Source organism: Fringilla coelebs (assembly GCF_963513975.1).
Source record: "Fringilla coelebs genome assembly, chromosome: 8".
In the NCBI taxonomy this organism is placed as follows: Eukaryota; Metazoa; Chordata; class Aves; order Passeriformes; family Fringillidae; genus Fringilla; species Fringilla coelebs.
Genome location: NC_140066.1, coordinates 4,633,349 through 4,646,135, shown reverse-complemented (window position 1 = coordinate 4,646,135; position 12,787 = coordinate 4,633,349). Strand labels below are relative to the sequence as shown.

The 12,787-nt window shown below is 52.7% G+C and overlaps 1 protein-coding gene across 1 annotated transcript; it reads left to right on the top strand.

The window, feature by feature from the left end:
• Positions 1–4,468: 4,468 nt before the first annotated feature.
• LOC311156371 (lysosomal acid lipase/cholesteryl ester hydrolase-like) lies at positions 4,469–11,199 on the top strand (the record flags this gene model as incomplete). The annotated part of the gene is made up of 10 exons (XM_084210240.1): positions 4,469–4,526; positions 6,231–6,320; positions 6,774–6,939; positions 8,134–8,332; positions 8,430–8,539; positions 8,844–8,980; positions 9,341–9,484; positions 9,859–9,930; positions 10,469–10,534; positions 10,966–11,199. The coding sequence occupies exons 2-10, from the start codon at positions 6,237–6,239 to the stop codon at positions 11,197–11,199; spliced, it is 1,212 nt and encodes a 403-aa protein (XP_084066366.1). The 5' UTR covers positions 4,469–4,526; positions 6,231–6,236.
• Between the last annotated feature and the right edge of the window lie 1,588 nt (positions 11,200–12,787).

Below are 12,787 nucleotides of genomic sequence, written 5' to 3'. Positions count from 1 at the left end.
GCCGAGGTCCTGGAGGAAGGAGGTGGTCTGGTAAGAGCTAGAGAGGGGGAAAAATGCTGGGTGAGGAGTTCCAGGCACCAGGCATGGACCTGACCAGGCAAAGCTGGGCATTCCTTGGAGAAAAGAGAGCAAAAACCCTGCTGAGGAGTGCCAGAGAACAAAGTAGGCTTAATCTCCCAGCTGACCTGGGAAGAAAACGAGGACCCGGCAGAAATGATGGGAGGGATGAGCAGAAATGATGAGAAGGATGAGCAGAAATGATGGGAGGGATGAGCAGAAATGGTGAGAAGGATGAGCAGAAATGGTGAGAAGGATGAGCAGAAATGATGAGAAGGATGAGCAGAAATGATGAGAAGGATGAGCAGAAATGGTGAGAAGGATGAGAAGAAATGATGAGAAGGATGAGCAGAAGTGATGAGAAGGATGAGCAGAAGTGATGAAGTCTTCTCCCTCAGCTTCCCTGCAGCCTGGGCATTTCCCATTATTCCAGGGTCCTTCCCACCACCCTGAAGGGGGATGGATGAGGGGATGCTCCCCAAAACCCCTCCCCAGCCCAGCTCAGGACCGCTTCTGGCCTCCAGGCTCACCTTCATCTCCCTCCTGGGCTGGCAGGAAGCCTGAGGAACCTTTCTTGGTCCTTCCTCTCCCAAAATCCCCGCTCCCCTCCGAGCCTGTCTGGACAAGCCCACAGCTCTCAGCTCTGCCCAGGCCTTCCCCCCTTATTTCTCCAGCCCCTGCCCCACCTCCTGAGCCTCTCCTCTCCTCCTGGGCAGGCTGGGTCACTTTGGGCAGGATGACTCCACGCCTGGCCCTCGGGCTGCAGCCAGGACAGAGCAGATGTGTTGCACATCCTGGGAGGGGATAATCCCCTCTGCCTGGCATGGGGAGGCTGCACCCCCTTGCAGAGCCCAGATTTGGGTTCCCAGGGACTACTGGGACACCCCCACAGCAGGGTGAGCCACACAAAGGGAGCCTGGGATGATCCATGTCCATGTCCAGGGCTGGGAGCAGCAATGGCACGGCCACCCCTCCCAGCCCAGCCTCTCCTCGAAGCCCACCAGGTCTTTCCACCCCCTGAGCTGTGCTGGGTTGCAAAACAGCTCCAGAGGGAGGGTGGGGAGGGGTTTAGGGACAGGAGCAGTGAAAAGATCAGGCAGGGAGGGAGCTGAGCACAGAGCCTTGCTCAGCCCTCTGGTGACAAAGGAGGAAAGTGATGGCTCAGGTTTGAGCTTTTGTATTTTTCAGATTCTGTGCTGCTGTAGTGTGCAGTTCTGGGCTTCACACCAAGGGATGGTGAGCTCTCTGCACAGAGCAGGGAGACAAAACAATTCCTGCTCCAGCTGGGCACCAAGGACAAATGATCCAAATCTCAGCCCAAGAGCACAAACCCCGTGGGCTGAAGAGAGAAAAACAAGGATGGGACTGCAGGGGCTGGAGCTGGGATGGGACAGTGAACTGCAAGGTGCAAATGGAGCAGAACTGATCCCAGTGACAGACCCCACAGTGACTGGGTGTGCATTTTGGGACCATTTTGGTCCATCCTGGGTGCAGCCCTGGCTGGGCTCTTGTGCTGCCCAAGGTGGATCCATGGAGGAGATCCTTTGGATAAATCCCTGCTTTATTCTGTAACTCCATCTAGCCTCTCTTCTAGCTCAGCCTTCCCAAGGCATCAACAGCAAACCAGAGACAGGGGTGCCCTGGGGTTTTGGGGTTGGGGGGGATTTTTCCACCAGCAGATTTTACATTCTGTCACTGACAAAGCAGGGAAACCTGTGCCCTTAGAGTTTCTCTCTAAATTAAACTCAGCAGCACTGATGGCACACACAGAAAGGATCATCCCACCTGCTCTGTGACAGAAGGAACACCAAAAACCTTTATAATCAGCTGAAAGCGATTCCCATCCTCTCCCAGGAGTGAGCTCCATCCCCACAGAGCCCCGGGTGGCCATGGCCAGGCCACACAACCACCCCATGCTCTGGGAGATGGGGGGTTTGTTGGGTTTGGGGTTTCTCCACACACAAAACCACCACATTTTCCATGAGGGGTTGGGCAGGAGCTGCTTTCCCTCACCAGCACTTTCACAGCACCCTCTGCTGCCCAGGCTGTCCTGTTTCCCTTGGAGAGCATCATCCCATGGGCAGGGAGCGCTCCAAGACTGCCAGAGTCTTGATTTCTTTTCTGCCAGGGTCAGGTTTAAATGTGTGAGATGGTGTTTCTTGGTGGGACTCAGATGTTTATTAGTTCTTATCTATGTCACATTCTCACAAACTGTGAATTCTGCAGCACCTCACTCTAACAAACTAAAAATGGAGCTCCATCTCTCTCTCTGCAAGACAGTTTATCTTTTAAGTATAAACTGTCCAATTAGGGAATGAAACCTGAATTATTTTTACTTTTAACCCAATAACCAACCACCCATGGCCTGCAGTGTGGGCTTTTTTATCCAATTACACAAAACCACCCAAACCCATGGAGAAGAAGGTGAAGAAGGAGGACCAGCCTCTGCCCTAAAACCTCCATCTGGTTTATATCTATTACTGCATTCTAAACCCTTAAACTCTAAGTTTCCCACTATTGATATCACACCCTTCTATTCAAACTCCACACCCTCAATCCCAGATTATGGCAAGAATTGAATTCTATCATTCATTCAGATGGAATTGAATTCTATTATTCAATTTTGGAAGTCTTCTCCACAGCCTCAGGTCAAATACAGTGTTCTCCTGGGGGTCAGTGCCTGGCAGCACAGAAAGTCCAATATTCTCAGCAACCAACACAATTCTCTCTCCAACACAAGACCTCAGTGCTCAACTTACGGAATGAGCTTGGCTCAGAACTCTTAATTTTTATCCCCATTTTTATTTTTTCTGATTTGCTCATGCCTTAATAGGCTGTGCAGTGATTCACCCTGGGGGGCTGACGTGGCCCTGAACTTGATGCCAGGATCAGGAGCCTTTCTGATGCCCTGTCCCCAAAAGGAAGGCAAATTCTGTGGGTGCTGGGATGAAGAGGGAGTGGCCTTTTTCCCTCATCTGGGAATTTGCCTGGTCCTGTTCTTCCACTTTTTCTCCTGTCTCTGCAGGGGAAAAATCAGATTCTTCTCTGAGCCACTGCTTATTTGAGGGTGAGGCAGCTGGGAGGGCTTCTGGCACTGCCTGCAGCTAGTCCCTGGTAAGGAGCAGCCACCAGAGCTCCGGGTAGAGGTGGAGCTGTTGAGGCTTCCCAAAGCCTGGCTGCATTTCAGCCAGCCTGGCTGGGCCAGAGCTGGCAGGAGGGATGCACACTCAGCACCAGGACCCTGCAGCAAGGAGTGGAGAGGTGGCCACCGAGGAAGAGGGGCCAAAAATGACACCCAGAGCTCGTGTGACATGTCACCATCCCTGCAGGGACCTCCTCAGGCAGCAGGCAGCTCCTGGCCAAAGGCATCACCAGCTGGCAGGAGGGGAAGCCTGGCAAGATGTGAAGTCTCCATTTATTTTTCTTTTTTTTTTTTGATAGACCACCCCCTGAAGTCACTGTTTGTCAGAACCCAGGACATCCCTCTGGCTGTCCCTGATGGCTCCAGCCCCTGCCAGGGGGCTCAGAGACCTTGGCACAGAGCCCAGGATCCCTGTGCCTTTGATTTAGCCCTTGGAAAAAACAATTACCAACCTTTATATGAAGAATCACAAGCCACAAAAGTTTAAGTAGAATGATAGTGAATTTAACACAGGGTGGAAAAATGGATTTTTTGGGGTTTTGTGAAGAGGGGTTCAGGGGGCAAGATGGAGAAATTTGGGCATGTCCAGCCTTTCTCCTTCTTCTTCTTCATCACCATCTTCTGGGTGATGGTGGCACTTTTGGGTTGGTTTAAGGTAGGAACTCACTGTCTAACACAGGTGATAGGTAGTGGGGAGTTATGGTAAATAATGCACAAATGGTTTTTAGTATAAAAAGATAACAGAGTGCCTCTGTCTGACCTGCTGGACAGACCTCAGCAGGCCAGAGAAAGAATTTGATAGATAAGAAACAATGAACAACTTTGAGAACGAGAACTGAAGAGCTCTGACTCCTTCTTTGACAGCCAGGCTGGGAGAAGAGACTTTCCAACACATCTCAGGATGCATTTTCAGGCTCACTCCGTGCCAGGAGGCAGCAGGAAGAGCCAAAAGGAGCTTTCCCAGCGGAGTTGGGTGGGATGAGCCGGGCTGGTCCCACTCAGCACCAGCAGCATCCCCGGTGCGGTTCAGAGCCCACCCCGCGGTTCACAGAGGTCACGGCCACGCCAAATGACTCCGCCAGCTGGAACCAAGGCATTTGTCACAGCTCTCAGCTCTTCCCAGCGCCACGGAGTCATTCCCAAGGCAGCGCAGCAGCCCCGAGGAGAATTCCAGCCCGGCAGGAGGAGGGACCGGAGGGAGTGGCGGCTCCCGGCGCTCCCGAATCGGGAGCAGAGGCAGCGCCGGCCCGGTGAGAGCGGCAGCGGGGACCTTCTGCTCGGGGCACAGCGGGGACAAGGGCTGCCACAGCTCTTCTGGCCGCCACGGGTAATCCCTCCTGCTCGGTGCCAGCCCTGGGGACAGCGGGACAGGGCACCTGGAGAGCCCCGGGGATGGGACGGCCCCGGCTCCGAAGGAATGTCCTGCCCGGGGAGGGGTGGCAGTGTCTGCGGAGGGGTCAGGACCGTGCTGCTGCTGCTAAAAGAGGTGTCTTTTACCCTGCTGCACCTCTGGGATATCCTCCGGGGATGAGGGACGTTTCACAAAGGGAATGTTTTCCCAAGCTGGCTGTCGGGAGGAAAGGGCCATCCATCCCAGGCGAGGCTCTGCCCTGGAATTTGCATGCCCTTCTCCTGACGCTGCGTCACCAAAAACGCGCTCAGCCTCTCTCTCCTTGCTTTGCTAAAGCCTCGCCTTTAAAATAACAACCCCAGAGCCTCGTGGAGCCAGCGACAGGTGACACACGGTGTCCCCAGATCGCACCCGGGGGTGATGGTGGGGGTCCCTTGGTCCCCCCGGGTCGGCGCTGAGAGCGGGAGGTGCCCGAGGGCTGTGCCCAGGTGAGCGCTGCAGGTGCGCTCATCCTCCCCTGCGACCCGCTGCGGACACAGCGGGTGGCTTTTGTCACCTCCCGCAGCACGGGCAGCCCGCGGCAGGGTCGGGGACAGCCGGGAAGGGACAGACACCTGCTCCCGAATCTCCTCTGTTTCACCTGCAAGGCACCTGGCATTGGCATTCAGAGGGAATTTGGCAGGTGCCTGCTAAATTCTCCACAGCACTGAACTCCTCTAAGCAGCTGAGGGAGTATTTCTGCTGTAAATTTATCACTTCCAATAAATTTACCCGTTCCTATATGGCAGGGTTCTGCCCATGGCAGAGGGGTTGGAACAAGATGATCTTTAAGGTGCCTTTCCACCCAGAGCATTCTGTGATTCTGCCAGGTAAAATAGCACAGGGAGATGTTTTGTGGTTGGAACAAGCTGAAGCAGACACCAAAATCCTTCCCAGGAAGGACAGGGGTGTCCTGAGATGGCATTTCACTCAGGTCTGCAAAAACAAGCCATGGGTACCCCAGGGTCTCTCTCAGCCATAAGGAGAAGCCAAGCAAACCACATTGTTTGATTTCTTCTTGAGAACACGGCCCTGCAACTTAAATTTGGGTGGTTTGCTCCTCATTAGGTCAGAGGAGCAAAACAACCCATTCTTCCAACTATCCAAGAAATTATCTAAAATTAATGATTCTTAATCACCTCCTCGAAAAGCAGGTTTGCCAAGGTGCCTGTACATCTGCATGTTTCTGGATATAAGAGGGCCTAATGGAGAAAATAGGATTAAAATGTGATGAAATTTGGGCTCTGGCTTTGTTAGAGATCAGAAAAATCTTTTTTGCTAATTTTCAGAATTGGAGGACTTCTGGTTTAGAACATTTTCAGAATTGGAGGACTTCTGGTTTAGAATCATTTTCAGAATTGGAGGACTTCTGGTTTAGAATCATTTTCAGAACTGGAAGACTTCTGGTTTAGAACCATTTTCAGAATTGGAGGACTTCTGGTTTAGGATCATTTTGCCCGAGGAGGGGCCAGGTTGACATCCTGGTGGAAGTGCAGTGCACATCAAGAGAACTGCCCCAGCAAAGTCTCTCAGGGTTTTGACAACATTTTGCAGAACATCCTGACGTGGCTGTCCCTCACCATTTCTTGTTTCTGTGCCAGTGCCAGCAAAGTCTCTCAAGGTTTTGGCAATGTTTTGCAGAGCACCATGGCGTGGCTGCTCCTCACTATTTCTTGTTTCATGCTGGTGGCTGCAAAGTCAGAAGAGAACCCCGAGGTGTCCATGGATGTTGTAAGTGCCTTCTTTTCCTGCTTGGTTGAGCAAGTTACCCACATGATCTGTGCAAGACCCACGGGCTCTGTGTGTCCTCACCCAGGATTGACACCAGGATTTTGTGAGATATTTGTCTCCCTGCCCTTACGTACGCGGAGATTTATGGCAGGCGTTTATGGGGGGAGGACTTTGATCCAAGTCAGCAGGTTTGGTCAGGACAGCCCTCTCAGGCTCAGAGCTGGGCTGTCTGTGCTGCCCTGCTCTTGATTGCAGCACCAAAAGTGACAGTTCTTCACCAAAAATTCTGGCTGGAGTCACGGCATCACCACGGGGACATTGGGAGGTCCCGAGCCCAGCTTCCCCCTGGAGTCACCACCAGCATGATGTCTCTGCCCAGCCAAGCCCTGCCACCCCTGAGGACCCCCTGTCCCTCCCTGGGGACTGTCCCTTGCTGTCCTTCCCTCCCCACAGGGCGAAATAGTGCGGCACCACGGGTACCCCTACGAGGAGCACGAGGTGCTGACGGAGGATGGGTATTTCCTCACCCTGCAGAGGATCCCCCACGGCAGAGACAGCCCAGGGAGCTTCAGCCTGCCCCACAAGGCAGGGGCACAGCCCTCCAACATGTTCTGTCCCCGTAAGTGCCACAGGAAGCTCTGCCTGGCCCTGGCACCCTGAGAGCTTTGCTGGGCTGGAATAACCCACAGCCAAGGCTGCCTCACCCTGGGGTGGGTGCTTGTGTTTGCTTTGGTTTAGGGAAAATTTGGGAGAGAACTTTTAAAGGGGCTTTTTTAGAACAATAAAACTTAAAACAGTATTGAACAATACAATTTTTTGCTGTTTTAAAAGAGATGACAGACTCAGAAAGTCCCTTTTCTTTATTGCAGCTTAGTTTACTTAGTCTCTTATTGGTCTTTTTGCTGCTGGAAATGCTGTGGCTTCTGGTGGGTTACAGGTGTGAGCTGTTGGTGGTTTTTTGGGTGTTCAGTTTAGAGGAGGTTTGAACAGGTTTAAAGAAAAGGGAAAAAATTACAGTCTAGCTAATTAAAATAAAGGAGAGCTTTCTCTTGTTGTTTGTCTATTTGCAGACAACACAGTTTAGGAGAAGGAATGTGGAGGAGTGAGTGAGTGTTTGAAAATAAACTCAGCAGTTTGTTTTTTTTTTTTTCCCTTTATTCTTTAGAATAAGTCCTAAAGGTACAAAACTTGTTATTCAGCATAAACAAGGTGATTGGGGATAAAAGCATCATACAGTTAACCTAGGATAGTGCTCCAGGAGGAAGCTGTCCCTGTAGGAAAACCAGGCAAATAGCTTTGGGAGCAGAAGAAATGCAGGTGCCCACCTTGCTCTGAGAGGATTTGCTCCAAAGAGGAAGGAGGATGAACGGGGCAGAGAAATCTTGCCCCAGGTTTTCCCTCAGCTCAAAACCAGCGAGTGGAGCAGCAAAAAGCCATTAGTGAGGAAAGGAAACCAAGCCAGGCAGCCAATCCAATGCCATCCCACTATTTTGCATCCTTCCTTGTCCCACCCAGGGCCACCTCACCATCTGGGGATCTTCCTGTCAAAACAGGGGTGGGGTGATGCCCAGCTCTTGTCACAGATATGGCAAATAAGTGCAAAAAAAACCCAGATTTCTGCCCCAGCCTTCTTCCAAAACACCTCCCCAGAGAGGCTGAGGACAGAGGACAGAGGACAGAGGACAGAGGACAGAGGACAGAGGACAGTGTCCCTGCCCCGGTGTCCCATCCCAGGGGATGCTGCCAAAACACCACCTGGGTGTGAATGATGGATTTTGCTCAGAGAAAAGGATTCCTCCTCTCCTTCCTCCAGCTCCAAAGGCCGTGGTCCTCCTGCAGCATGGCCTGGTGTTGGAGGGAAGCAACTGGGTCACCAACTTGCCCAACAGCAGCCTGGGCTTCATCCTGGCCGACGCCGGCTACGACGTCTGGATCGGGAACAGCCGGGGGAACAGCTGGTCACGGAAGCACCAGGAGTTTGGGTTCTACCAGCAGGAATACTCAGCTTACAGGTATTTTACCTGGAACTGGAGGCATGGCAGGTCCCTGGTTCCCCCAGCAGCGTCTGCAGGCTGGAGGAGGGGTGCTGAGTGCCTGTCTCCCCTGCAGCTTCCATGAGATGGCCATGTATGACCTTCCTGCATCCATCAACTACATCCTGCAGAAAACGGGGCAGGAGCAGCTCTACTACGTGGCTTATTCCCAAGGCACCACCACAGGTACTGAGGAGGGGAGCAGAGTCACACCAGGTGTGCATCCCCAGCCTGAGAGAGCTCCTAAAACCTTGGCCAGGGAGTGCTCCTAAAAGCTTGGTCAGGGAGGGAAATGTCCAGGCATTTCCAAACCACAGAAGGGGAAAACGCAGGTGATTGCTTTAATTGCTTTAACAGAAGTGTTCTGAACACTGGTAGCCCCAAACTGGGTTCATCTCACTGCTGCCAGAGCCACCTCTGAGGGGCCTTCTGGTGGGCACACACACCTGGAAGTTGGTGAAACAACAGGGCAGGGTCTGCTTGCTTCCAGGTTTCATTGCCTTCTCATCCATTCCCGAGCTGGACCGCAAAATCAAGATGTTCTTCGCCTTGGCTCCCATCACCGTCAACTCCAACATGAAGTCCCCCTTGGTGAGGGTGTTTGACCTGCCTGAGGCTCTGATTAAGGTGTGTCCCCAGCACAGGTGAGGTGTGAGGGGAGGAAGGACCGGGAGGGTCACCTGGGGCAGGCAGGGCTGGCTATCACCTGCACCTCTGTTTGTGCTGTGAGCCTGGAGGGCAGGCAAATCATCCTCCTGTCCAGCCTTCATCAGGGAACTGCTAACAGGAGTTGGTTCTGGGTCCCTTCTCCCTGGGGAAACCTCTCCTAGGGAGGTCAGGGCTCTTGCAGGGCCGTGGCCTTTTCTGAAAAGCCAAAATGAGGAAGCACAGCAAAGCTGTCAGCAGCTTTCAGGGGTGAGCAAAGAGGTGGGGAGCGCCTGGAGGCAAAAGATACACCCCACTGATCCCCCCCTCTGACTTCCACAGATCATTTTAGGCCAGACAGTGGTCTTTGATGAGGGTGTGGTCTGGAAGCAAGTGATTTCCACCATGTGCACCTACCCCATGCTGAAAACCATGTGCTCTTTGGTGTTTTACCTGCCTGGGGGCTTCACCAACAGCCTGAACGTGGTATGTGCACTGCAGCTTTTCCCTCTCCACACATCCCCTTCCTCCCTGCCCCAACCTGTCCACCTGCTGCCTCCACACCTTTGGCTGGCAGAAAAATTCAGGCTGGAGGCACCAGGGTGGGTGGGTTCTCAAGCAAAGTTGGTGTAATTCCTTCATATTCCAAGCAGGAAATTTATTAGGGACAGCACACAGAGGTGAGCTTTGCAGAAGGATCCTGAGCACGGGGTATGGAGCCTTGCTTTGCCTTGAGAGCCAGGCAGGCTCCTACCACGGTGCTGCAGGGTCCCCTACAGCTCTGAGCAGGTTTGGTTTATTTCTGATGTGGGGTTTTTTTGGGTGGGGACAGAGAATAAACCTCTCTGATGGTCTTGCAGAGCCGCATGGATGTCTACCTGGCCCGCTACCCTGACTCCACATCCCTAAAAAACATGTTGCACTGGCGCCAGGTAACACCTCGTGCTCTCCTCCCTCTGCTCAGGGAATAATCTGGGAATAAAACTGGGGATAATCCCCCCTGCTCCCCCTGCAGAGCTGGGTGAGGCAGGGAGAGAAAGCTGCCCTGAAACCCTGCTGCAGAGGAGGTTGTTTATCCCAACAAGAAGGAATCCTTGGTGCTTGTAGGAGGTGGAGGTGGGACAAAGGCTGGTGATAAACCAGGACAGGAGATGGCAGAGTGAGGGTCAGTAAGGCCACTAATGGTACAACTAATCACTGAAAATGTTCTACTCACCTCCTTCTGCTGCTGGCACTGACCACAGCACACAAAAAACTTGCCCAAAGTGGCCTGATTCGTGCCTCCTTTGAGTCTCTTGGTTGCACTCCAGGTTCTTCACTGTGGTCTTCCTGGGGCTGGGCTCTCCTCCCAAAATCCAAGTGTAAAAATGGGTTCCCCGAGCCTTGGTGGCAGGAGGGAGCACTGCAATCCCCTGTCACCTCTTTTACCTTTCTCAGAGGTGGATAATGAACATAACTCTCCTTTTCCAGCTCTATCAGACTGGGGAATTCAAGCACTATGATTATGGCAGTGACAACGTGCTCCATTACAACCAGGTAAGAGAGAGGAATGCTCAGAGGGGAAAACAAATAAATAAATATTCTGGTGAAAATACTGCAGTGGCTGAGACTGCATTTGGGGAATTGAGCAGCCTGGGCTGGTGGAAGAAGCAGGGGAGCTGGGACAAGATGGGATGTTTGAGGTCCATCCCAACCCAAACCAGGCTGTGATTCCATGAATTACATGGTATCTATGGAGTTTGCTTCGTGTGGGGAAGCAGGTTGGTAACTTCCTAACAAAAACAAGTGACTCAGTCACTCAGATGGCTTTTTGACTCTCTGGTGAGAAGAACAGGAGCCCAAGGCACGGTGAGGCTGCCTGGTGATAGCTCCTCTCCTGTCCCTTGGGAGAAGGGAGGAATTCCAAGCAGCCACCAGGGCACACTTTGAATTTTTGTCTTGCCCTTTGCCTCCCTCCTGTCTTCCAGACCACCCCTCCCTTCTACGAGCTGGAGAACATGAAAACCCCCCTGGCTGCCTGGTATGGGGGCAAGGACTGGATTTCAGCCCCTGAGGATGTGAACATCACCCTGCCCCGCATCTCCAACGTGGCCTACAAAAAGTACATCCCCGAATTTGTCCACTTTGACTTCCTCTGGGGCAAGCAGGTCTACGAGCAGGTCTACAAAGAAATGCTTGACCTGATGGAGAAGGGTGCCTAGAGCTGGAGCAGTGATTGCTGCCTTCTCCATGACTTCTTTCATCCACGGGGGAAAGGGGGGAAATAATTTTTTTAAAAAAAAAAGAAGAAAAATTGGGGGGGAAAAGCTCAATAAACTGCTGCACTTGGTCTGAATTGATATTGAGGAAAAGCAGGTAATCCAATGGCTGGGGGAGCACTCTGGATTGAGGTTCAGCTGGCTGAAGCTGAGCACAGCCCTCACACCCCGAGTCTCCACGTGCCTCCCTGGCCACCAGTTTAGTGGCACTTGGCTCCTGGTGGCCTGTGTGGACTCTGGGCTCCTTCAGCTGGGGTTCCCAGCTGCAAACAGCTGTTTGCCCTCCTGGATGCTGGTGTCCCACAGGAGCAGCTCTGCTGGGATGAAGCCATGTGGTGGATGTGTCCTGCTTTATTCACCTTCTGGCCACACTTCCACGCCAAGAATCCAACGCCCTGGCACTCACTGCCTCCCTTCAGGAGCTACAAACGTCCTGCCTGCTGGCAATGAAGACTGGCCATGGGTTTGTATCCATGAGAACCCCCCAGTCTGCCAAGAAAGGGGACATCTTTCTCAGATTCGTGCTGATTTGGATGATCTTACCCGTGCAAAAAGGAGTTCCAGTGAGTTCTAGCAGGATGCACCATTTTGCACCACTTCAAGCTGTTCCAAGGCACAAACCCAGCTGCAAAGGCCACCTTTTGCTGCCCCTCAGGGAGAGGGAAGAAGAGTGTGGTGGAAAGCAGTAAGGAGCCTAAATCTGTTTCTGGATTGAATTGTTAATAAATCTGTTTCTGGATTGAATTGTTAATAACCCCTTGACCAGAGGAGGAATTGTGAATTTGCCAGTTTGTGAAATTGCCTGTCTTCTTAAAATATGCCTGGGAGCAAGCAGGGCAAAGGATAAGGTTCTCTTTTCACAAATGTGCACTAATAATAGTAATAATAATAATAATAATAATAATAAATTGGATAGGGTCTACTGGGCTCTGTGTGGTTGTACTGTTCACTAGAGGTTAAAACCCTGGAGAAATTGTCCCCTGGGAGGATGCTGAGCAGCCGTGGCTGCCCCTGGATCTCTGGAAGTGCCCGAGGCCAGGCTGGACAGGGCTTGGAGCCACCTGGGATGGTGGAAGGGGTGGAATGAGGCAGGCTTTGAGGTCCCTCCCAACCCAAACCATTCCAGGATTCTGTGGGTGTGGGGGTTTTCAGCACAGGGCTCTCACCAGGGGCAGGTGAGGGAGAGCTGCTTGCCCAATGCTCCTCGTGCTCAGGGATCATTTCCAGTGGCTGGTCGTGCTGGCAGATGCCACCAGCAGGGAAGAGGGAAGAGGTGGGTGATGAGGAGGGTTTGGAGCCCAGCACAGCTGCTCTCCAGGGCCAAGCTGTGGGGTTTGAGCAGCAGAGTTCCACCCAGGAGTCTGGAGGTGGTGGCACACCAGCGCTCAAAGCGTTTCACTTTCTACCCTTACAGCTGGCGCCGACCACAGCAGAAAGCAGGGCAGGGTGAGGCAATGCCAGGGTGCAGGAATGAGGCTATAGGTCAGATGGGATCTGCCTGGATGGCCAGTGATTAGCTGCCTCACTTAGG